Genomic DNA, 22,768 nt, shown 5'->3' on the forward strand with positions numbered 1-22,768 from the left:
CCTGCCTCTATCTCAGTCCATCTGGTGCTGAAACCCTCATCTATGTCACCTCCAGCCTAGACTATTCCAATGCTGGCTCCCATTCTCCACCCTCAGTGAACTTCAGCTCAACCAAACCTCTGCTACCTGTATCCCATACACCCATCACCCGTATCTCTATACTTACATTGGCTCTCAGTCTCCCAACACCTCAAGTTTAAAATTCTCATCCTCATGTTTAAAGCCCTTCATGGCCTTGCCTCTCCCTATCTCTGTAACCTCCTCCAGCAGTACAACCCCCTGCCTCTGAACCTGGCATGTTGTGCATTCCACTCCCTTCACCTCACTATTTGTACCTGTGCCTTGAGCCAACTAGGCCCCACACTCAAATTCCCTTTCTAAACTCTCTGCCTTACCACCTCCCTCCCGTTTCTGAGAGAAATAAAAACCATGGGTTAGATACAGCTGAGATACTTTCTAAGGTAAACTGGCCTGAAACACTGTCCAGCCTTACAGTGGGAGAATAGCCATTTGGGTAAGGTAGTGGTGTGAAGCTGTTACCATGGAAATGTTACCATGGCATTTTGCATTCCAAGAGGAATTCAACTTTAGTTGGAATGGAGGGGAAAAAAAGTGGGAAAAATGGACATAATTGCTGAATCATGTGATGTGCTCTTTAAATGAAAGTCACAGTTGCTCATTTCTTAGTCGCTTCAGATGTCAGGTGTCAGCCAGGGCTCAGTGGCAGCAATCTTGCCCGAGTCAGAAGGTTGTGGGTTCAAGCCCCACTCCAGAGACTTCAGCATGCAAGCCAGGCTGAAACTTCAGTGCAGTACTGAGAGAGTGCTGCGCTGTCAGAGGTATCGCCTTTTGGATGAGACGTTAAATCAAGGGCCCATCTGTCATTACCTGTGGACGTAAAAGATCCCATGGCACTTTTAGAAGATCAGATGAGTTGTGTGTGTTCTGGCCAACATTTATCCCTCAACCAACATCATGAAATTCATCTCATTGCTGTTTGTGGGACCACGCTGTGGGCAAATTGCCTGCTGCACATTCCTACATTATAACAGTGACTACACTCCATTGGCTGTGAAGTGCTTTGAGACTTTGAGGGTGTAAAAGGCGCTATATAAATGCAAGTTCTTTAGTTACACTGGGCTAGCACAGCCCTTAGAGGCTAAAGATTCTTTTCACTTACAAAGTCGTCCCCATAGTCAAGGTCAAGCTCCGCAGGGGACGTACAGTACTGCTGACTGTCTAGTCTCATCTGGAGTTCATGAACCTGTCGGCGAAGCAACTCGACCTCCTGCTTGTAAGTAGCCTCGATCTGCCGCAACCTCTGCTGAACTGCATCCACGGGAAATGGCAATCCATCGTCATCGACATAGCTTGGGGACGACTCCAAAGTGGTGGGGGCAGTCTGCCGAACCGGCTGAAGTTGTCTCCAATGCGATGAGTGAGTGAAAAAACCACAAGTCTTTACATTTGACCCCAACGAGTAAAGGCTGGAATGGATCTGATGGGATTGTCGGAGATTTTTAAGTGCTCCTATTTGTTCCTCCTTAAGCAGATACTGTCCATTCACTGCAGAACCCACTCTCAGGTGCTTATTGTTTAGTCTTTTATAATGACAACCATTGAGCTTGGCTCTCCGGTGGCCTGTATCCCCACTGTAGGCTGATTTTACCAAGCCCTGTACACTGTCCCAGTTGGAGCTCAGCAATGAGAAGTCACTGAACTGACTCTGACAGATGTGTTTTCTGATAGTCCTCACATTCTCTATCGCTGTCCGCCCAACCCTATACTGCTCTGCTTCATTCTGAAGTCCATTTACGAGCAGGATACCGTTCTTCGCAAAGCTCAAGTCCTTAGGGGGGGAAAAGCCATCTGCTTTTGTGTTCTCCTCAGTCACCGTCTCTGTGGAGCTGTTCATCACAGAAACTTTCTCCTCGAGGTTAAGCATGTCTGCCATGGAATGGAGGTAGGGTTGTAAAGCGGAAGGGCTGCCATCACATTCTGGTAACTGGTCAGTGCCCGAGGCGATGGTCTTTCCAGACGGGTTTGGTACAAATTGTTCACACTGACCTGGGAGATTTTCATAATTCCTATTTTCTTTCACTTTTGCCTTAGTAAATTCATCCTTTGCAGTAATCCTAAGCGCTTTTTCCTCTTGTTCGCTACTTGCAATTGCATTAGTGAGATCATTTAAAGGCTTCTCCTGTTGAGTGTCTTTGGGATGGGTCAATGGTTCAAGGTTTCCATAGTGCTGTATCTTATCATTCAGATTTCTGGTATCTGGCGATTCCTCCTCTTCTGCAGTAAGAGATAGGCTATTGACTGGATTTTCCTCTCTAGCCTCCTCTGCTGTTTCCATTGGATCTATCAGGCCATTTATTCCTAGTACAGGGAGGGATGCTCCAGCCCCAATTTCAGGGATATCAGGGACATTGGGTACATCAGGGACAGCTAGCACAGGCATGTTTCTGAGCTCTGGAGTGAGACGTCCTTCCTGACAATGTTGGTTTATGTTGGGATCGCTGGATGTTCTTGTAAGTGGAGCTCCACTGTCACAGGCCAAGGGAAGATTGTCCACAGAGCGGGCTTTTGGTAATCTAGGAAAAAAAACACAAAAAGAACTCCGATTATTTCAGGAAACAAGAGAATTCACACAGTGAAACCTAAAATTAAAATCAACTAGCAACATGATGTTTGGACCCTATTCCAGCCTCAGACCTGCCGAGTCCCCTCTTCCCAATGCTTCTCCACTCAAGGTTACGGAACAATCAGGGAGAGGTGGTGTTGGGACAGAGAACAAATGTGCAGCATTTGTAGGCAGACCTACCTCAATGAGCAGGACAAGAGGCTGTGGCCTCGGGTCACTGCTTGGAAGGAGTGACTGAATGGAAGGGTAGGCTTGAAGGAAGCTAGCCAAGAGGCTGTGACCAGAACAGAAAATGAAGCAGAAGAGAATCACAGAAGCCTATGCAGGCCCCATATTGTTAGGAGAATTTGAGATGAGGGCAGCAAGTTATAATGGAAACCATCTACACTGAGGGAGGAACTTCCAGGATGTCCCACAGAAAGGACAAACCTTACAACGTCTGTATGCGGCAACATACGACAGGTACACAGCTGCACCCATAAAGGGAAGAGCTTTAACACAGGAGAACCAATGAAACTGCCAATAGAGTCTTGTGTCTATTGTGGAAGTCCAATCTAGGAATGAACAAACCTCAAAATACTAGGGAGAGAAACTCAATATTTATCATTTGGAACTTCCAACAGCTTAAATCTGCTCTATAGACGTCTACCACTCCATAGCAACTATAGCAAGTTTCAATCCAATTCAAAAAGATGGGATGGAGAATATGGAAAGGGAGCATTTGAAATAAAATATATCTTTTATGAAACACTTTATAGTCATAATATTTCAATTTCAGTGTAGCAAGGTTCTACAGCGTATATGCTTTCAATTACATATTTCTAAAACTTATGGATTAAAAAAGCTAATTTGCAGGAATTATTTTATTTTCTCAAGAGTTATTTTTTTCCCCTTCACCTGCACTTGAATTTTAATCAGTGGTGTTGACTATGTAAAGCTATCTGATTACTGGAACAGCTACTCTTGATTAGAGTGCGTTCAACCCCGCTCTGCTCACCAGCACCGCAATTCAAACTCTAATTTTAATCCGTGCCAGTGTGTGATGACCGCCAGACCAACTGTTGACAACCAGATGGAAACTTAGGCAGGTAAGGAAAGAAAGAACACCAGCACTTTAAAACATGATCAAAACTGGCACATCAGGGAGGGAAGAAATTGACTGCCACTGTTCACATCGACTGAAAAAGGATCGGCAATAGCTTTCAACCTCTTCCTCCACAGGTACACTCTGATTTTTGGCAATTTTAGCTGTCCCCAGCCACGTCGTAATTCTAATCATTCCTTACAGAATCTCATTGAAGAACTATCAAGGACAGTTAGTCATAAATCTGTAACGCTGACCATTCTGTCACCTGACTGGCCCAGAGACTGCCAAGTTACTAATTACTGGAAGAATAGCAAGCCTGAGGATTGGGAGGGTTTTAGAAATTAGCAAAGGATGGCCAAGAAATTGATAAAGAGGCAGAAAATAGAATGAGATTAAACTAGCAAGAAATATAAAAACAGATTGTAAGAGCTTCTATAAGTTTGTAAAAAGGAAGAGAGTAGCGAAAGTAAATCTGGGTCCCTTAGAGGCTGTGACAGGAGAAATTATAATGAAGAATAAGGAAATGGCAGAGACATTAAATATTTTGTATCTGTCTTCACAGTAGAAGACACGAAAAGCATTCCAGAAATAGTGGGGAACCAAGGGTCTAATGAGAGTGAGGAACTTAAAATAATTAATATTCATAAAGAAAAAGTACTAGACAAATTAATGGGACTAAAAGCCAACAAATCCCCTGGACCAGACTGATCCTTGTGGTTTTAAAAGAGATGGCTGCAGAGATAGCGGATGCATCAGTTCGGATTTTCCAGAATGATCCCCACGGTTGGAAGGTAGAAAATGTAACCCGACTATTTAAGAAAGGAGGGAGAGAGAAAACAGGGCAACTAGCCTGACATCAGTAGTAGAGAAAATGCTAGAATCTATTAGGGATGTGGTAACAGGTACTTAGAAAATCATAATATGATTAGGCAGAGTCAGCACAGTTTTATGAAAGGGAAATGTGTATGACAAACCGGAGTGTTTTTTTTAGGGTGTAACTAGCAGGGTAAATAAGGGGAACCCGTGGATGCAGTAGATTTCCTTCTTTCTGTATATTTGGATTTTCAAAAGGCATTCAATAGGGTGCCACGTAAGAGGTTGTTACACAAGATTAGGGCTCATGGGATTGGAGGTAATATATTAGCATGGATTGAGGATTGGTTAACGGACAGTAAACAGAGAGTAGAGATAAACAGGTCATTTTCGGGTTGGCAGGTTGTAACTAGTGGGGTGCCACAAGGATCAGTGCTTGGGCCTCAGCTATTTACAATCTATATCGATGACTTAGATGAGGGGACCGAGTGAAATCTATCCAAGTTTGTTGACGATACAAAGCTAGGCGGGAAAGTAAGCTGTGAGGAGGACGCAAAGGGATATAGACAGGTTAAGTGATTGGGCAAGGCAGCAGCAGGTGGAATATAATGTGGGGAAATGTGAAATTATCCACTTTGGTAGGAAGAATAGAAAAGCAGAATATTTTTAAATGGCGAGACGAGTAAATGTTGGTATTCAGAAGGCTGAGGTCCAACAAAAAACTCGCGACCTAAAGAATAGATGGTGGGTGGAGAAAGCGCAGGAGATCCAGCAGCTAACCGACAACCACGACGTGCGTGGATTCTTTAGCGCAGTCAAGACCATCTACGGCCCAAGCACCCAAGGCCCTTCCCCACTGCGGGCCAAGAACGGAGAGGTACTCATCAAAGACAGGGAAGCAGTCAGTGCCCGCTGGAAGGAGCACTTCGAAGATCTCCTTAACCACGACTCTATCTTCGACATGAGTGTCCTCAACTCCATCCCACAGCATGCTACCTGCCACCATCTCAGCACAACCCTAGCCCGGCATGAGGTTGAAAAGGCCATCCGACAACTGAAGAAAAACAAGGCCTCAGGAGCAGATGGAATCCCTGCCAAGGCACTAAAGCATGGCGGCGAAGCACTGCTGGTGTAAATTCATGAACTCATTTCTCTTATCTGGAAGGAGGAGAGCATGCCAGGGGATCTCAGAGACGCCGTAATTGTGACCATCTTCAAGAAAGGTGACAAGTCCGATTGCGGTAATTACAGAGGAGTTTCCCTGTTGTCTGCCACAGGGAAAGTCATCGCAAGAATCCTCCTCAATCGCCTTCTCCCAGTGGCCGAAGAGCTCCTCCCAGAGTCGCAATGCGGATTCCGCCCACTAAGGGGCACAATGGACATGATCTTCACCGCATGTTAATTACAAGAGAAATGCAGGGAACAGCACCAACCGCTGTACATGGCCTTCTTTGATCTCACAAAGGCCTTCGACACTGTCAACCATGAGAGATTATGGAGTGTCCTCCTCAAATTCGGCTGCCCTCAAAACTTTGTCACTATCCTCCGCCGGCTTCACGACGACATGCAAGCCGTGATCCTGACCAACGGTTCCACCACAGACCCAATTCACGTACGAACCGGGGTCAAGCAAGGCTGTGTCATCGCACCAACACTCTTCTCGATCTTCCTTGCTGCAATGCTCCATCTCACCCTCAGTAAGCTCCCCACTGGAGTGGAGCTAATTTACAGAACAAACGGGAAACTGTTCAACCTCCGTCGCCTCCAGTCCAGATCCAAGGTCATCCCATCCTCTGTCGTCGAATTACAGTATGCAGACGACGCTTGCGTCTGCGCTCGCTCGGAGGTCGAACTCCAAACCATCGTCAACACCTTCAACGAAGCGTACGAAAGCTTGGGCCTTACACTAAGCATCCGTAAGACAAAGGTCCTCTACCAACCTGCCCCCGCCACACAGTACTGCCCCCCAATTATCAAAATCCACGACAAGGCCTTGGACAATGTGGACCACTTTCCATACCTCGGGAGCCTACTGTCAACAAGGGCAGACGTCAACAACGAAGTCCAACACCGCCTTCAGTGTGCCAGTGCAGCCTTCGGTCGCCTGAGGAAGAGTGTGTTTGAAGACCAGCACCTCAAACCCGGCTCTAAGCTCATGGTCTACAGAGCAGCAGTGATACCCGCCCTGCTGTATGCCTCAGAGACATGGACCATGTACAGCAGGCACCTCAAAGCACTGGAGAGGTACCACCAACGCTGCCTCCGCAAGATCCTGCAAATCCATTGGCAGGATAGGCGCACCAACGTCAGTGTTCTCACTCAGGCCAACATCCCCAGCATCGAAGCTTTGACCACGCTCAATCAGCTCCGATGGACGGGTCACATTGTCCGCATGCCCGATACGAGACTCGCAAAACAAGCGTTCTACTCGGAGCTCCGGCACGGCAAGAGAGCCCCAGGTGGGCAGAGGAAACACGTTAAGGACACCCTCAAAGCCTCCTTGAAAAAGTGTAACATCCCCACCGACACCTGGGAATCCCGGGCCCAAGACCGCACAAAGTGGAGGAGAAGCATCCGGGAAGGCGCCGAACACCTCGAGTCTCTTCACCGGGAGCAAGCGGAAGCCAAGCGCAGGCAGCGCAAGGAGCGCACGTCAACCCAAGCACCGCGCCCACCCGCCCGTTCAACCACCATCTGCCCCACCTGTGACAGAGACTGTAGGTCCCGCATTGGACTAATCAGTCACCTGCGAACTCATTTTTAATGTGGAAGCAAGTCATTCTCGGTTCCGAGGGACTGCCTAAGAAGAAGGTCTTCAGAGGGATTTGGGTGTCCTTGTACACGAATCACATAAAGTTAACAGAGGTACAGCAAGCAATTAGGAAAGCAAATGGTATGTTAGCCTTTACTACAAGGGGGTTGGAGTACAAGAGTAAGGAAGTATTGCTGCAATTACAGGAAACTCTTTTTTATCCGGCACCCACGGGACCGGCGTGCTGCCGATTGATCAGAAAGTCCGGATTACAGAGAGGTATACTTACTAAGGTACGAGAGCCCCGTACACGGCCACAGATCCAGGCGTCCCTGTTGCATGGCAACAGGTGCAGGAACCCCGGTTACACGGCCACAGATCCAGGAACCCCGGTTACACGGCCACTAATATGAAGTAAAACTTACCTGAACCTACACCTGAATTTTGCCGGTTAAGAGAGATTTCTGGTTATTTAGGTGCCGGTAAAGAGAGTTTCCTGTATATAGGGCTTTGGTGAGATCACAACTGGAGTACTGTGCACAGTTTTGGTTTCCTTACCTAAGGAAGGCCTTGGAGGAGGTGCAACGAAGGTTCACTAGAATGATTCCTGGGATGGGGGACTGTCCTATGAGAGATTGAGTAGAATGGGCCTATATTCTCTGGAGTTTAGAAGAATGAGAGGTGATCTCATTGAAAAGTAGAAAATTCTTAGCGGGCTTGACAGGGTAGATGCTGAGAGGCTGTTTCTCCTGGCTGGGTGTCCAGAGCTAGGGGTCAGTCTCAGGATAAGGGGAATGCCATTTAGGACCGAGAAGAGGAGACATTTCTTTACTCAGCGGGTTGTGAATCTTTGGAGTTCTCTACCCCAGACAGCTGTGGATGCTCAGTCATTGAGTATATTCAAGATGACTGAGCTCGATAGATTTTTTGACACTAAGGGAATCAAGAGATATTGGGATAGGGCGGGAAAGTAGAGTTGAGGTAGAAGATCAGCCATGCTCTTATTGAATGACAGAGCAGGCACGAGGAGCCGTATGGCCTACTTCTGCTCCTATTTCTTATGTTCTTATACTGGTTGGTTCAGCACACTAAAGCAGCAAGACTTAGAGATACAGCGCTAACCTGTGAATTATGACAGATCTGCATAATATAAATGAAACAGGAGCTCAGTTACAATAGAGCCTACTAAGTGAGTAACCAATTGCCAAAAAAACTTACTCATTTAAGTGGGATAGCTTACTAATCAACTTTGCCATTTTCTCACTGTGTTTCATTCAGTCTGGCAACAGAAACAGTCAAAGGGGAGGACAGAGAGTCAGGGAGAACACAGTGAGGCAGGGCAGAGAAAAGTATTGGGAGAGGCTGATGACAGATTAAAATAAAGCCCACATATCTGTTCATAGTTCCTTAACACCATGTAAAGTAGAGCAGGGAGGGCTCCCAGTGCACTTCCTCCCTCAACAAACATCACCAAAACAGATTAAGTGATCACTGCTGTTTGGAAAATTTGCCTACATAAAAAACCACTACACTTGAAGGTAATTCATTGTATGTAAAGCACTTGGGATGTTTATGAGGGACCTGATGAGGTGCCACAAAAATAAAAGGCTTTCTTTCTACTTGCTTCTCTGACAGCTAACTCACACAGACTGGGAACTGAACTGGAGACTTTCTGATCTTCTTAGTTCACTGTTATATTAAGCAGTGCCTTTGCCCATGAGGGAAAAAGGGGGCTACAAAATTCTAATTTTGACCACACATGGTTTTAGTTCAGAGATGTTAAGAGCTATTTGTTCTTCAGATAGTTTCTGATCAATTGAAGATTTAGGCTTCTGCTTTGTAAGCTATAATTACATTTAGTTACATCCCTGTATTCTGAATTGTCAAGATTAAGATAAGACTGATAGAAAATGCTCAAGTTTATGATTCTTGAGGGGTTGTGTCAAGCTAACCACTACTCAAATTCTGAACATCACAAAATCAGATCTAGGAAGTCTTCACGGGCCCTCAGAAATGTAAGCTTTATAAACCAGTAACTTGTAATTTTTTGCCAGATTGAGAAACTCAGCAGTGACTTGTATGCATAGAGAAGCATGGCAATTTCAACAAAGGATCACTGGGCTCTCCATAAGATTGACCTACACAGCATCAACGTACACTCAATCCTCTCCCCCTCCAGTGAGTGAACCCTGGCCTTGATCAACACTCAACCATCACCACCATTCTCAATCGCCCCGAGAGACTGAATCCCAGCCTTGACTGATACTGAACTCATTTCCAAATGAATTGCAGCATTTTTGTGTAGGACCATTAGACAACGTGAAGGAGGGGTAGCAGGCACCTGTATCTCCTGCTATCTGGAGAGTAGGCAGTGGCTGTGGGGTTCAGTGTCAGAGGAGTATCAATACATGATGAGAAAATGGGACAACGGATGAGGAAATTAGTTATGTGGATAGACTGGAGAAGCTGAAGTTGTTCTCCTTAGAGCAGAGAAGACAGAGGAGATTTGATAAAGGTGTTTAAAATCATGAATCGTTCAGATAGAGTAAATAAAGAGGAACTGTTTCCAATGGCTGACAAATCTATGTCCTCTGGTTATCGACCTAAGGTGATTGGTAAAAGGAGCCGAGGCGACATGAGGAAAAACATTTTTACGCAATGAGTGGTTAGAATGCACTGCCTGATAGAGTGGTGGATACAGATTCAATTGTAGCCTTCAAAAGGGAATTGGATAAATATTTCGAGAAAAAAATTGCAGGGACATGGGGAAAGAGCGGGGGAGTGGGACTAACTGGATTGCTCTTCGAAAGACCGGTGCAGACTCCATGGGCCGGGAGGCCTCTATCTGTGCTGTACTATTCTATGAAAAATTAATATTTCACTGCATTACTTGTCTGCTTTCTCAGCTCATCTAAGTTAATACACTAACAAAAGCCGAGTTGGAATGGCTCAATATAAATTATTTGTGTTTCAATACAGCCAATTGGAATACCGAATCCAGTCCACATACCTGTCCAGTGGCTTTCCAGCTCGTTCCTCTGCTGCTCCACCTCGGGAGAGGCAGAGCTCAGCACTGTCAGTGGGTGTGCATGGGGAAGAAATAGGCAGATACACAGCGGTCCACACATGAAGCGCCCGAACGTGACATACTGGGTGTAAAACCTGTCAAGTAAGAAAAATTACAGCACATTTTATAACATTGATTTATACTTTTTGTAGTATTTCCTTTCCTCATAACATCTGTCACAGCGTAACATCATTTAAGATTACCACTGACATAAAGGGACCACCCAGTGTAATACTAATCTATACAGACTACCGCAGGTAGGTTCCATTCCTGGTCTACTCTATGCTGAGGTCATTCTAAACCAGGCTGCATTTAGGGTGGCCAGGGCTAGGATAGATTTGCACGTTGCTCACCGTTTCACTGCTGGGGATGTACAGATAGTTCTGGAAGTTTTTGTTGCCAGTTCGTAGCAGTGACCAGACTGAGCAGGTGCGTTTGTAGATGTTGCGTGCCTCTCGCTCTCTGCTATTGTTACAGAGGAACGTTCCATACAGGCATGAATATGTATGTTGAACCAGCTTCACCTATGGAGAAATAAGGCAATGGGCTCAGGTACAAAATACCACCAATTATTAACAAAAAACACTGATTAATATTAATACTGAGGAACAAATTTGAAGGGTCAAGGACCAAAGAGCAGGACATCACAAAGGCTAAAAAAGTAAAAGGAAGTCAATGATTTCCATCATTTTGAGGGCTTAGGAAAGAATTAGGAAACACAGCAATGAGTGTGTTGGGTGGTGTGTTTGGAGCACAGAAAGAAGTTCAGAGAAAAACTGACCATGGTAATATTGATAAAAAGAGAGAGAGACAAGGAAGGCTGCAACAGTGAAAGAGATTAGAGACTAGTGGTGAGACAGTGATTGTCCATCGGACAAGCTTTTTCTTGTGTCCTGCCCAGGTGTGTTAGAAAGATGTTGCAAGAGCCTCTCAGATATGGGAGTAATATTCTAGTCTTGGAATTCAGCTTTATAGAGAGTCTAGAGTTATTGTGGGGAGATGATGCATGGCTATAAGCATGTTATATGGGTATCTACACACCTAGTATGTTTGGAAGGCTAATTCATGCTAATTAAACACAGAAGGCACTTTATCACATGTGCACCTTCTGCAAGTCGCCGATATTTAGAACCCTTACCAGGAATGCGTCGCTGAACTCAAAGAGACATGGGAACTGCTTCAAAAGCTGATGGACACAGTCCAGCCACTGCAGAAATACTGGACACTGCTCACTCAGGTCATCCAGATTTTCAGAGTGACCACACCGGTCACCAAACTTATGACCAAAATCCAGCCATTCAGTTTCCACCAGAACCTGGAATCCCTGTGAAATACACACAGTAAAACACTGAATACAGAGACCCAGTGACAACACACAGTAAAATGTCAATATTGTACAGAATAGATTAAAAAACTGTAGGCTTTCCATCAGCAGCTGAAAAAGAGACGTTAATGTTCGGGGTGGTGATCTTTGTCATTTTTGATGAAGGGTCTCCACCCAAAACATCAACCTGCCTTTTCTGTTCCAAATGCTGGTGGATCTATTTACTTCTAATGTTTTAGATTAACAGCATTTTCACATTCTATTATCTCTACCTAGGCTCAATGATGAATTAATGTTCTGATGATCACATTCCCAGGAAGAAACACATAGAACTTTGAAAGAGAGCAGCTTGAACTCGCTCGTTGAGCAGCTTGCCCACAGTTTGTTATAGTTTGGTAACAAATCTTTGACCTTTACATTACTTGTGGGCTAGATTGATAATCCAGAAACCTAATTCAGACACTCTGAATTATTCCTTCAAAAGAATATCTGGGGGATGCCAACAGCAGCTTTATCCTGGTGAAGATTACTACCAGTTACAGCACTGCCCATAATTACAAAACTCTGGTGGTGCAATAGGTTAGCGCATGCCTTTCATTTCAACCACTGATGGGATGGAAGTCTCCTGACTGCTGGCTGTAAGAGGCCTTTGTGGAATGAGTTTGGGCAATCTCAATCCAGTTCTGAGGTGGCACAGACCCAAAGAACAAAACTGCCCAGAACAGCACTACTTGGCAAACTCAGAGGCCACAGGTTGGCTGCTATGAATGGGGAATGTCACAGTGGTACTATAGGGTGCCTGATGCAGACACTAGGTACCCCTTGATAAACCCAAAGTTTACAACAAAAAAAGCACTTAAAGGGTGAGAAATGGATTTTATAAAAGGGATGTAATTCTATGGCTGACCTTGATCAGTTTTGCTATTTTCAGTTGACTTCCAGCTTGCATGCAAGTGTGAAACTCAGCATTTAGCTGATGTTCCCAGCTCCCAAACAGAGCACCTCTCAAAGACGTATATGCTCATGCATCAGCAATGATTTAAACTTAATGGAAACAAAAAACAGGAGTCTCCCGTTTAAAGAGTGAGAGTTAGTAGAATGCAGCTTGCCAGTTGGACAACTCCAGGACAAGGTTTCGAAGGAATTGCACCCTAGCGTATTCTTTCCATTACTTGATTAGGTCCATTCAAGAGACGTTTGCTGTGGTTTAAATTACTTCCCTGGGTTACTCATGGCTTCAAATTTCTGGTTTCATTCCAGCTTTTGAACTTTCTGTGCTTATCTGGTTTAGAATTCTGAAGAAACTATCAACCAAATGCAAGGTGTTGAAGCCCAGTTTGCTAATTATTGCTCACTCACAAACACAAACTATTAAGGGAACAAAGCATTGTTCACTTCAGTTGTTAAATGTGCGGCCCTCCTTTACATATTGTCCAATTGTCTTGGTTCAGTGAAGCTAGAGAAGTTCCGAGAATGACCCTAAGCACAGTGCCTTTCACTTCCAAGAGCTGGGTCTCATTCCCGGACAGAAGGGATGAAGACAGCCTCGCCAATGGGCATCAGACATTCTATCTGAATGAGGTTGGATTATCTCAAGCCAGTTTAGGGTGGATGTAAATCATAGCACGAAACATGTAGTAACTTGTATTTTACCCAAGTCCATCCATTTATGGTACATGGTTCAATCATACCTCAATTGTCCTATAATAGGGGTCCAATAGGATCTTGGCCAACGCTACTATCTGTGGAGTGCGATCCCAGCCGTCGGAGCAGTGTACAAGGACTGGCCTTCCCTCCCTGTCCACCACATTTGCCACCAGCATAGCTGCCTTCAACATCACAGATAAGTGTTGTAACCACTTGGTGCTCTCCAGGGCTGAAAGCCAACTGTCAACAAAATACAGGGGAACACATCCCATTGATTATGTGCAAAAGAAAATGGGTCAACATAACAAACCATACACACTGAGTGAAGTGTGTCCACTGCACAAAAGACATGGAAAATTGGTATCTACTGTAAGCAATAAATAGTGAACTGACATGTCTAATGCAAGCGTGAACTGGTGCACCTACTGCACGCAATGGAACCGGTGTTGAGTGTGTTTACTGTACACATCACACAAACACTATATACTATACTGCACACAACACATACACACAATCTGCTGCACAGAACGGATACACCTCATGCCCGAGGCCTATCTCCTGCTCCCTTCACCCCATTACCACCAAATTACCAACCACCTAACTTCCCTTTCTGGCCTCCATGCCAGCTGACATTATAAATGGTTCCCTCTCCTCAGGTACTGTCTCCCTCTTTTTCAAAGCCACTGTCTTCATCCCCCCTCCTCAAAAAGCCCTCCCTTGACCCATGTTCATGCAAACTACCTTACCATCTCCAATCTTTTTCTATGTTGGCCCCATCTAAATTTATGCCCACCTTTCCCACAACATGCTGTTTGAATTTCTCCAATCTGGTTTGCACCTATGCCACAGCACCACTAAGCCACAAATGAAAGTCACAAATGACATTTTCTGTGACTGTGATCGTTGTGCATTATCTCTCGTCAACCTATGCAGCCTTTGACAGTCGAACACCATCCTCGTCCAATGCCCCTCCTTTATTTTTCAGCTTAGTGGGATTACCCTCACTTGGGGTCACTCTTACCTATCTGATCATAGCCAAAGTATCTCCAGCAATGGCTTCTCTACCCACCCCTACACCATTACCTCCGGAGTCCCACAAGGATCTATCCTTGGCCTCTTCTCTTGGTGACATCATCTGCAGTTATGAGGTCGGCTTCTACATATATGCTCTACTTCTCCACCACCTGTCTTCACCCCTCCTCCGCCTCAGTTGTCTGACTGCTGATCCAACATCCAGTCTTAGATGAGCCACAATTTCCTCCAGTTAAACATTGGGAAAACCAATTCCATCGTCATCGACCCCCACAAACTCCGTAAACTTATCACCAGTTCCATCCCCGTCCCAGACTGAACCAGACTGTTCGCAATCTCAGTGCCCTGAGCTAAGTTTCTGACCCCATATACACTCCATCACAAGGACTACCTACTTCCATCTCCGTAACATTGCCTGCCGCTACCCCTGCCTCAGCCCATCTGCTACTGAAATCCTCATCCATATCTTTGTCACCTCCAGACTCGACTATTCCAACGCTCTCCTGGCCGGTCTCCCATCCGCCTTCCTCCATAAACTTCAGCTCACCCAAAACTCTGCTGCTTGTATCCTATCCCACACCAATCCCACGCACCCATCACCCAAAGCCCCTCCCTTCGTAGCCATGCCTTCAACTGCCAAGGCCCCACACTCTAGAATTTCCTCCTTAAACCCCACCTCCTCCCTCTCCTCCGTTAAGACCCTCCTTAAAATCCACCTCTTCGACCAAGCTGTTAGTTTCTCTACTTTGGCTTAGAGTTCATTTTTTCCTTGTATCTCTGTGGGACATTTTTTCTATATTAAAAAGGTGCTATATAAATGCAATTTTCTGTTGTTGTATATACACAATACAGCCAGTGCACGGTTTGTACAATAAAGGCACTGTGTGCGTGCACATACGTACATTAGTTAAAGGCGGTATGTTCTGCAGGTGACAAACACAGCGAGAGTATTCAGATAGATGGAATTTTAACTCTGCTTCTGAAACAGTTTACAAATTTGTAAGGAGTGGCACTCACTTTCCAGGGTCTGGCATCTGGCTGCAGACAGCTCGGAGTGAGTGGAAGCTGTTCCTGATGGAGTGAATGTTCGCCATTCCCATGAACATCACTTCACAGTTTGGATAATACTCTGCAATAAAGAATCAGCTAGTCAGGGTGTAGAAGGCAGCAATATCTATGATTCTGTCTAGGATTAGGATTCAGAGAACTTTCACACACTGCGTGTAATGAATATCCCGGTACAGACTGACATGAATCAGTCATTCATGAAAGAAAGACTTATGAAATAATACTGAGCGGCCTGCAGGTGTCGCTGTCCAGGGAGAGTATAAATACTCGGGCACGGGCCCAGCTTGCGCAGGACATTCTTAACAGGAACTAGTGAAGGACACAACTAGACCTCCATGTTGTAAAACAGTTGATTAAAGCTTTGTTTAACGCTTAGACCAAGTGCCTAGTAGTTTTCTTACATCACAGACCATATCTATGTCTTCAGAAAAGACTTACAGCCAAACCCTGATGACTCGATAGGTAACAGTCATACAGACCAGGAGATCCCAGTTCACAAAGATAAGTACAGGTGAGGGAGGCCATTCGGCCCATCAAGTTCATTCTTTCATAAAAGCCTATGGTCCCCACTACCACAACGTCCAAATCCGCTTGAATGATTCCACTACTCTACATAGATGGTAATTCCAGGGATTAATCTGTGTGTGAAGAAGTCCTGCCTTAGATCAATTCTGGTCATGCCTTTAACTAGTTTGTGATATTAAATGTAACCTGGGCCGCGAAGTTGGCATTTGGTTCTAGTTTGTCACAATTTAAGACAAGCAAAATAATCCATTATCCCATTCACAGCACCATTACAGATGAGGGAGCCATGTGGCCCATCTTAATTCATTAATCCAGAATGACCCTGAAGACTCCCCATTGCAGCATCCAATTGATTCTTAAATGATTCCAGAGATTTTGCTTCCAATGCTCTATCCGAGAGACCATTCTATGATTTGATCATTATTTGTGTGAACAGAAACATTTTGATATTAGTCCTAAACTTGCATTTTTTGTTTACCAGTTTAAATCAATGACCCGTAACCCTACGCTCATCATTTAATGTCATTTTAGTGGGCAAGTCAGTGTACCATCAACTAGTGGGAACAGCCTTTCCCCAAACCTGTCATAATCTTGTACACCTCTATCAAATTACCCCTCAACCTCCTTTGCTCCAATGAAAACAAATCCAGCTTCTCCAACCTGTCCTTGTAGCTAAGATCCCCCATTCCCAGAACCATTCTGGTAAATTTCCTCTGCACCCACTCAAGGGCCTTCACATCCTTCCTAAAGTGTGGTGACCAGAACTGGACGCAATACTCCAGTTGTGGCCTAACCAGCGCTTTATAAAGGTTCAGCATAACTTCTCTACTTTTGTACTCAACACCTCTATTTACCTCTATTTATGAAGCCCAAGATCCCATATGCTTTGCTAACCACTCTCTCAATATGTCCCGCCACCTTCAGGGACCTATGTACATTAACCCCCAGATCCCTCTGTCCCTGCACACTCTTTAAAACTGTGCTGTTAAGTGTATTTTGCCTCTCCCTGTTCCTTCTGCCAAAATGCATCACCTCATACTTCTCTGTATTAAATTCCAGCTGCCACTTGTCTGCCCATTCTGCTAGCCTTTCTATGTCCTATTGCAGTCGATTGGTATCATCCGCACTGTTTGCCACACCCCCAAGTTTGGTGTCATCGGCAAATTTTGAAATTCTACTCTGTATTCCAATATCCAGATCATTTATATATATCAAAACAAGCAGTGACCCCGGCAATGACCCTTGGGGAACACCACTGTCTACCATCCTCCAGTCTGAAAAACAGCCATTTACCACAACTCGCTGTTTTCTGTCCTTAAGCTAATTCCTTATCCAAGCTGCCACTGACCCATCTATTCCATGAGCCTTAATTTTGTTAACCAGCCTTCTATGTGGTACTTTGTCAAACGCCTTCCTAAAATCCATGTAGACAACATCCATTGCATTCCCTTCATCAATCCTCCCTGTTACTTCGTCAAAAAATTCAATTAGATTAGTCAAACATGATCTGCCTTTTACAAATCCATGTTGACTCTCCTTGATTAGCTTAAACCTCTCCAAGTGCCCGTTAATTTTTTTCCTTGATTATTGTTTCGAAAACTTTACCCACAACTAATGTTAAATTGACCAGCCTGTAGTTACTAGGATTGTCCTTACACCCTTTCTTGAACAATGGTGTCACATTTGCCACTTTCCAATCCTTAGGCACATCTCCCCGCATCTAGGGAAGATTGGAAAATTATGGTAAGGCAAATTATGGGATTCTCAGACTTGACTATTGTTAGCTCTGGTTTGAAGACTTCATTGGACACGTCACCTACTGAGTCTGAAATCCAGTCTCTGAAAGGTACTCAGTAGAACCTACAGTTGCTTGCATCTTTGTGCCTCCCTGCAGATGGGTGGACAGGTTGACAGGAATACTTCTCTATGTAATGAGACACGTACAGTAAACTCCCCCTCCCCTCCCAGTGCTGTTTGGAGAGTTACATCCTGACACTGCTTGCTCTGGCCTATTACCCTTACTGTGTACATGGGCAGACAAAATCTCTCCTGCCACAATCCACTCGAGGCTTGTTCAGTATCTACTGACTGGGGCAGAGGATTCGAGATACCTCAGTCTTGGGGATGCAATTTCACTTCTCAGGTTCAGGAGCACATGCTCTGCCAGTGTGCCATTGTACAATGCATACCTTCACACTCGCAACCGCCACCCTTCGCTCGGTTGGCTACAGCTGCTGTGTATGATCTTGCATCCAAAATAAGCAACTTCTGTGGTGTCCCTCCACTCTCCGCTACAGATCCTGAGGTTATGGATGAATCTAGAACAAGAGATTGTTACATTTTAATTCACAACTTTAGTGCTGTGAGCAGCTTGATCCTTAATGGATCGTGATATCAGCTACCTTAACTCACAAAGGCAAACAATTTAACCGTAAAAAATATACAGACCTTTGCAAGGAGGCAGAATTGTGGCTGGGCAGGACATGCGTCTACCGCGGTGGCCCTGTGCCCCTAATCCTGGAGACAGGATTATTTAAATATTTGGAGAAGATGCTTCCCTCCTCCCTGCAGTAGTGCATCAGAGGCACCTGTCCCACTGAAGGGACTGAATTCGGAGTGGCTTGTTGGTCTTCCAAGGTCAAAGACTGAAAGCCAAAAAGTAATTTTATGCACCACAGGGAACTGATGGGCAGCAATCTTAAGGTAATCAATCTTTTGGGAATTAATAACCTTTGGGTTCTTTATTGTTGGGGTCTTCAGAAGGCTAAGAATGGAACAGTAACTGCTCTCAGCAGGGTTGATTCCCCATGATCTACCCCTGGGGTAGAATTCGTGGGGTAGCCCTTGAATGCCCCGGGGACATAATGGGGGAAGGCCAAAGAAGTATACTTCCACCTGGTGTGCAATTTCTGGGAGTTTTTATGTGGGACGTAAACATGGTGGATCTGGGTTTTGCCCCATTTTTTCGCTTCCGCCAGAAATGCATTGGAGTTCCACCCCCTGACTGGTAGTCCTAGCCTTTTGCTCTTTATAGGATCAAGCTGCCTGTTTGTCTCCTCAATCTTTGCTATCAACAGACTGTGCACCAGATATAGTTGGTGGTGGGGTGTTAGGAGGAAGGGATTTGGCGTGCAGGCTTATTTCCAGGCCACTGACTTTTCAGATCTGATCAAGTGTGGCAGCTGACTGCTTCAGCTAGCTCTCCCTTTCTGCAAAAAAACACCTGGGTTTTGCTCAGTGATGTAGCTGGGACATATCGCTGCACTGTTGAAGACCATGGGCATGAAGCGGTATTCCATCAGTCGATGGCACTGCTCTCCGGTGAACCAAATTTCTAACCCACCTTGGCTAGCTTTTTTTTTTTGCATTTTTTAAAAATTCAATTTTTTGAGATTTCCTATTCCTCTGCACAGTTGGTGGAGAGTGAGAAGACTCTCTGGACCTCATCTCTAGTGCAGCGGCCCATCAAGATTCAAAGCAAACAGTCCTGTTCTGGGGCCAAATTTCTGAATAGTTGGGTTGAAAAACCAGTGGTGCACGCACAATTAGACTGATTTTGCATCCTTGGACTTGGGAGGTGAAGGAACAAAAATCAATCAAGATTCTGCTCCTTGTCACTATCTAGTGACGTCTGCTGGGAAGTGCACGTGTGAACATCGGCGAGAATAAGACTGGGTTTGGCTGTGACGCCCCAACAGTTGAATTTCATTGTCTAGGCTCATGTATGTTGAATGGCTACTTGAGCGAGGTGCTGGAGGGCATCCATGTTTTATTCCAGCATGAATTAGTACCCTAAGAGGAGATGGGAAGAAATCTGGATAATAAATAACTCTCGAGCTTCCCAATTAGGTATAAGGGAGCTTTCCAGTCTGCCTTCTCACCAAAGTCTGTGTCAGACAGATCAGTTCCCTCATTCTTGCTCTTTCCACTCATTTTGGTTCCTCGGTCTAAGATGCAGGCTTTAGCAATGGACGTCACCAGATATTCATCATCTGCGTTCCTCCAGCCCCACCAGCTGATTTCCGGCTGACTGCAGCGTGATATCACAGCACCATTCCGTAGATGTCTGGGGAAAACACCGCACTATGTTAGTGAGCGCACACATTGTAACCTGGTCACCACACAGCATCGAGTATTTCAGTGTTTTTTCATTCTCAACATTTAAACCTGTTGAGTTCAGTTAAATGCCACACATTCAATCATGTGGACAGCTCCCTGGGTCACTCAGTAGGAACGGAGGATGTGATGCTGCATTATAGTGATATATCCTGATTGATGATATATCACACCTCTTGTAGTTGAATGCAAGGAAACTTAACTTTTAAAACCAGAATGTGGAAACTAAGAACTGACTGAGATTAAAAGAATATAATTTCGCTTGTGCATCCTGGTGTGGAGCCTCACGTACTAAGCAGTGCATATTCAATAACTGTGCATACATGCAGTCCACAATTTTCTGTTCATTTATTTCTGAACACAGAAAATTTACCCTCAAGTGTTTATACCTCAGAATTACCCGTCAACACTAAAACATTTCTTTTGTTTTTTCACTCCTTTTTAAAAATTCTCTCTCCTCCACTCATGAAATCACTTGCGCTTGCTGTGGCATTGTTGCACAGATGCCAGTCAGCCTCTGGTACCGTGCTTAAGTGGCCAGTCTTAATGCATGAGCCTAGATGCTGCTAACGAGCAATCCGATTCACAAAAAGCAAGAATGTTCAAAGTAAACTAGTTGCAAAAGCAGTGAACTGCAGTTTAAAAAAAACACCCAAAGCAAGTGTTTTGCCACTGGCGCACATCACTGAAATGAAACGGCAAAGATGAATGCTTTTGAGTATACTGAATGTCTTTTGGAAGTAGCACATTTGTCAACAGCCAAGTGATTTTTCTTTACAATGTTTACATGTTGGCAGGATACTCAACCACAGGGCATCAGCCAAGCACAACAACACTCTCTTCGCCTACATACACACACACTTTCCAACAGGGGCCACTGGATAATGTTCAGGAGCAGAAAGTTTGATCTAGCCCAGTGACACTGAGGCCAAATGTGGTATAAGACGGCTCCTGCAGAGATTTTTAAAAAAACATTTTATTTGTTTTTATGGGATGTGGGCGTCGCTGGAAAGGCCAGCATTTATTGCCCATCCCTAATTACCTTTGAGAAGGTGGTGGTGAACCGCCTTCTTGATCCGCTGCAGTCCCTGTGGTGAAGGTAATCCCACAGTGCTGTTAGGTAGGGAGTTCCAGGATTTTGACCCAGCGACAATGAAGGATCTGCTATATACTTGTAAGTCAGGATGTGTGTGACTTGGTGGGGAACTTGGAGGTGGTGGTGTTCCCATGCGCCTGCTGCCCTTGTCCTTCTAGGTGGAAGAGGTCGTGGGTTTGGGAGGTGCTGCCAAAGAAGCCTTGGCGAGTTGCTGCAGTGTAGATGGTACACACTGCAGCCACGGTACGCCGGTGTTGGAGGGAGTGGAAGTTTAAGGTGGTAGATGGGGTGCCAATCAAGCGGGCTGCTTTGTCCTGGATGGTGTCGAGCTTCTTGAGTGTTGTTGGAGCTGCACTCATCCAGGCAAGTGGAGAATATTCTATCACACTCCTTACTTGTGCCTTGTAAATGGTGGAAAGGCTTTGGGGAATCAGGAGGTGAGACACTCGCCGCAGAATACCTAGCCTCTGACCTGCTCTTGTTGCCACAGTATTTATGTGGCTGGTCCAGTTAAGTTTCTGGTAAATGGTGAACCCCAGGATGTTGATGGTGGAGGATTCGGTGATGGTAATGCCGTTGAATGTCAAGGGGCGGTGGTTAGACTCTCGCTTGTTGGAGACAGTAATTGCCTGGCACTTCTGTGGCGCGAATGTTACCTGCCACTTATCAGCCCAAGTTGAACGTCGTCCAGGTCTTGTTGCATGCGGGCATGGACTGCTGCATTATCTGAGGAGTTGTGAATGGCGCTGAACACTGCAGTCATCAGCGAACATCCCCATTTCTGACCTTATGTTGGAGGGAAGGTCATTGATAAAGCAGCTGAAGATGGTTGGGCTTAGGACACTGCCCTGAGGAACTCCTGCAGTGATGTCCTGGGGCTGTGATGATTGACCTTCAACCACCACAACCATCTTCCTTAGTGCTAGGTATGACTCCAGCCAGTGGAGCGTTTACCCCCTGATTCCCATTGACTTCAGTTTTACTAGGGATCGTAGATGCCAAACTCGGTCAAATGCTGCCTTGATGTCAAGGGCAATCACTCTCACTTCACCTCTGAAATTCAGCTCCTTTGTTCATGTTTGGACCAAGGCTGTAATGAGGTTGGGAGCCGAGTGGGTTTTAGGGTTAGGGTTTAAACCTGGGCCCTTTAATCTGTGAGACTCAGTACTACATTGAGCAGTGCCTTTCTCCTCAGCTATTGTGGAAAGTGCCCTCTCATACAGGTATCTGCACAGCCCCCCCTTCAGCATTCTGCCTACATAACACTTTCTGCATTCCTAAAATAATTCACTGTGTGAAGCGCTTCATGATACTTCAGCAATGCAATAAAGTACTATTTAAATGCAGTTTATCTTTAATTTTCTGTGTGATCATATCTCTTGTATGTAAATTAACAGAAACATGGCACTTGTTGGTATTCTCCACAATAAAGTGGATAACCCTTCACCGTGTTAGATACTGTGTTGGGAGGTAGGCTTTAGGGCCATGGTAATAGTTTCAGGGCACTGACAGGGGTGGTGTCGGGTAGTATGGTATGTGCGAGTGCGACAATATGGGTGGTGTGGAGATGCACTAAACAGGCCGTGTGTAGTGGAAC

General features: G+C 45.2%; 1 protein-coding gene across 13 annotated transcripts in view; it reads right to left on the minus strand.

The window, feature by feature from the left end:
- mtmr4 (myotubularin related protein 4) overlaps positions 1 to 22,768 on the minus strand; it is a 166,110-nt gene that overhangs the window by 23,564 nt on the left and 119,778 nt on the right. For all 13 annotated transcript variants that reach the window (XM_085964420.1, XM_085964411.1, XM_085964415.1 and 10 more), the window contains 8 exons: positions 19,841 to 20,025; positions 18,149 to 18,277; positions 15,384 to 15,495; positions 13,379 to 13,574; positions 11,502 to 11,687; positions 10,717 to 10,887; positions 10,307 to 10,458; positions 1,181 to 2,594 (listed from right to left, as the gene is read on the minus strand). In XM_085964420.1, coding sequence (XP_085820546.1) covers positions 1,181 to 2,594; positions 10,307 to 10,458; positions 10,717 to 10,887; positions 11,502 to 11,687; positions 13,379 to 13,574; positions 15,384 to 15,495; positions 18,149 to 18,277; positions 19,841 to 20,025 — 2,545 coding nt within the window. The remainder of the gene's footprint in view (positions 1 to 1,180; positions 2,595 to 10,306; positions 10,459 to 10,716; positions 10,888 to 11,501; positions 11,688 to 13,378; positions 13,575 to 15,383; positions 15,496 to 18,148; positions 18,278 to 19,840; positions 20,026 to 22,768) is intronic.

This window comes from Somniosus microcephalus, chromosome 22, assembly GCF_052327205.1.
Source record: "Somniosus microcephalus isolate GS21.2 chromosome 22, FLI_Smic_1.0, whole genome shotgun sequence".
NCBI classification, from domain to species: Eukaryota; Metazoa; Chordata; class Chondrichthyes; order Squaliformes; family Somniosidae; genus Somniosus; species Somniosus microcephalus.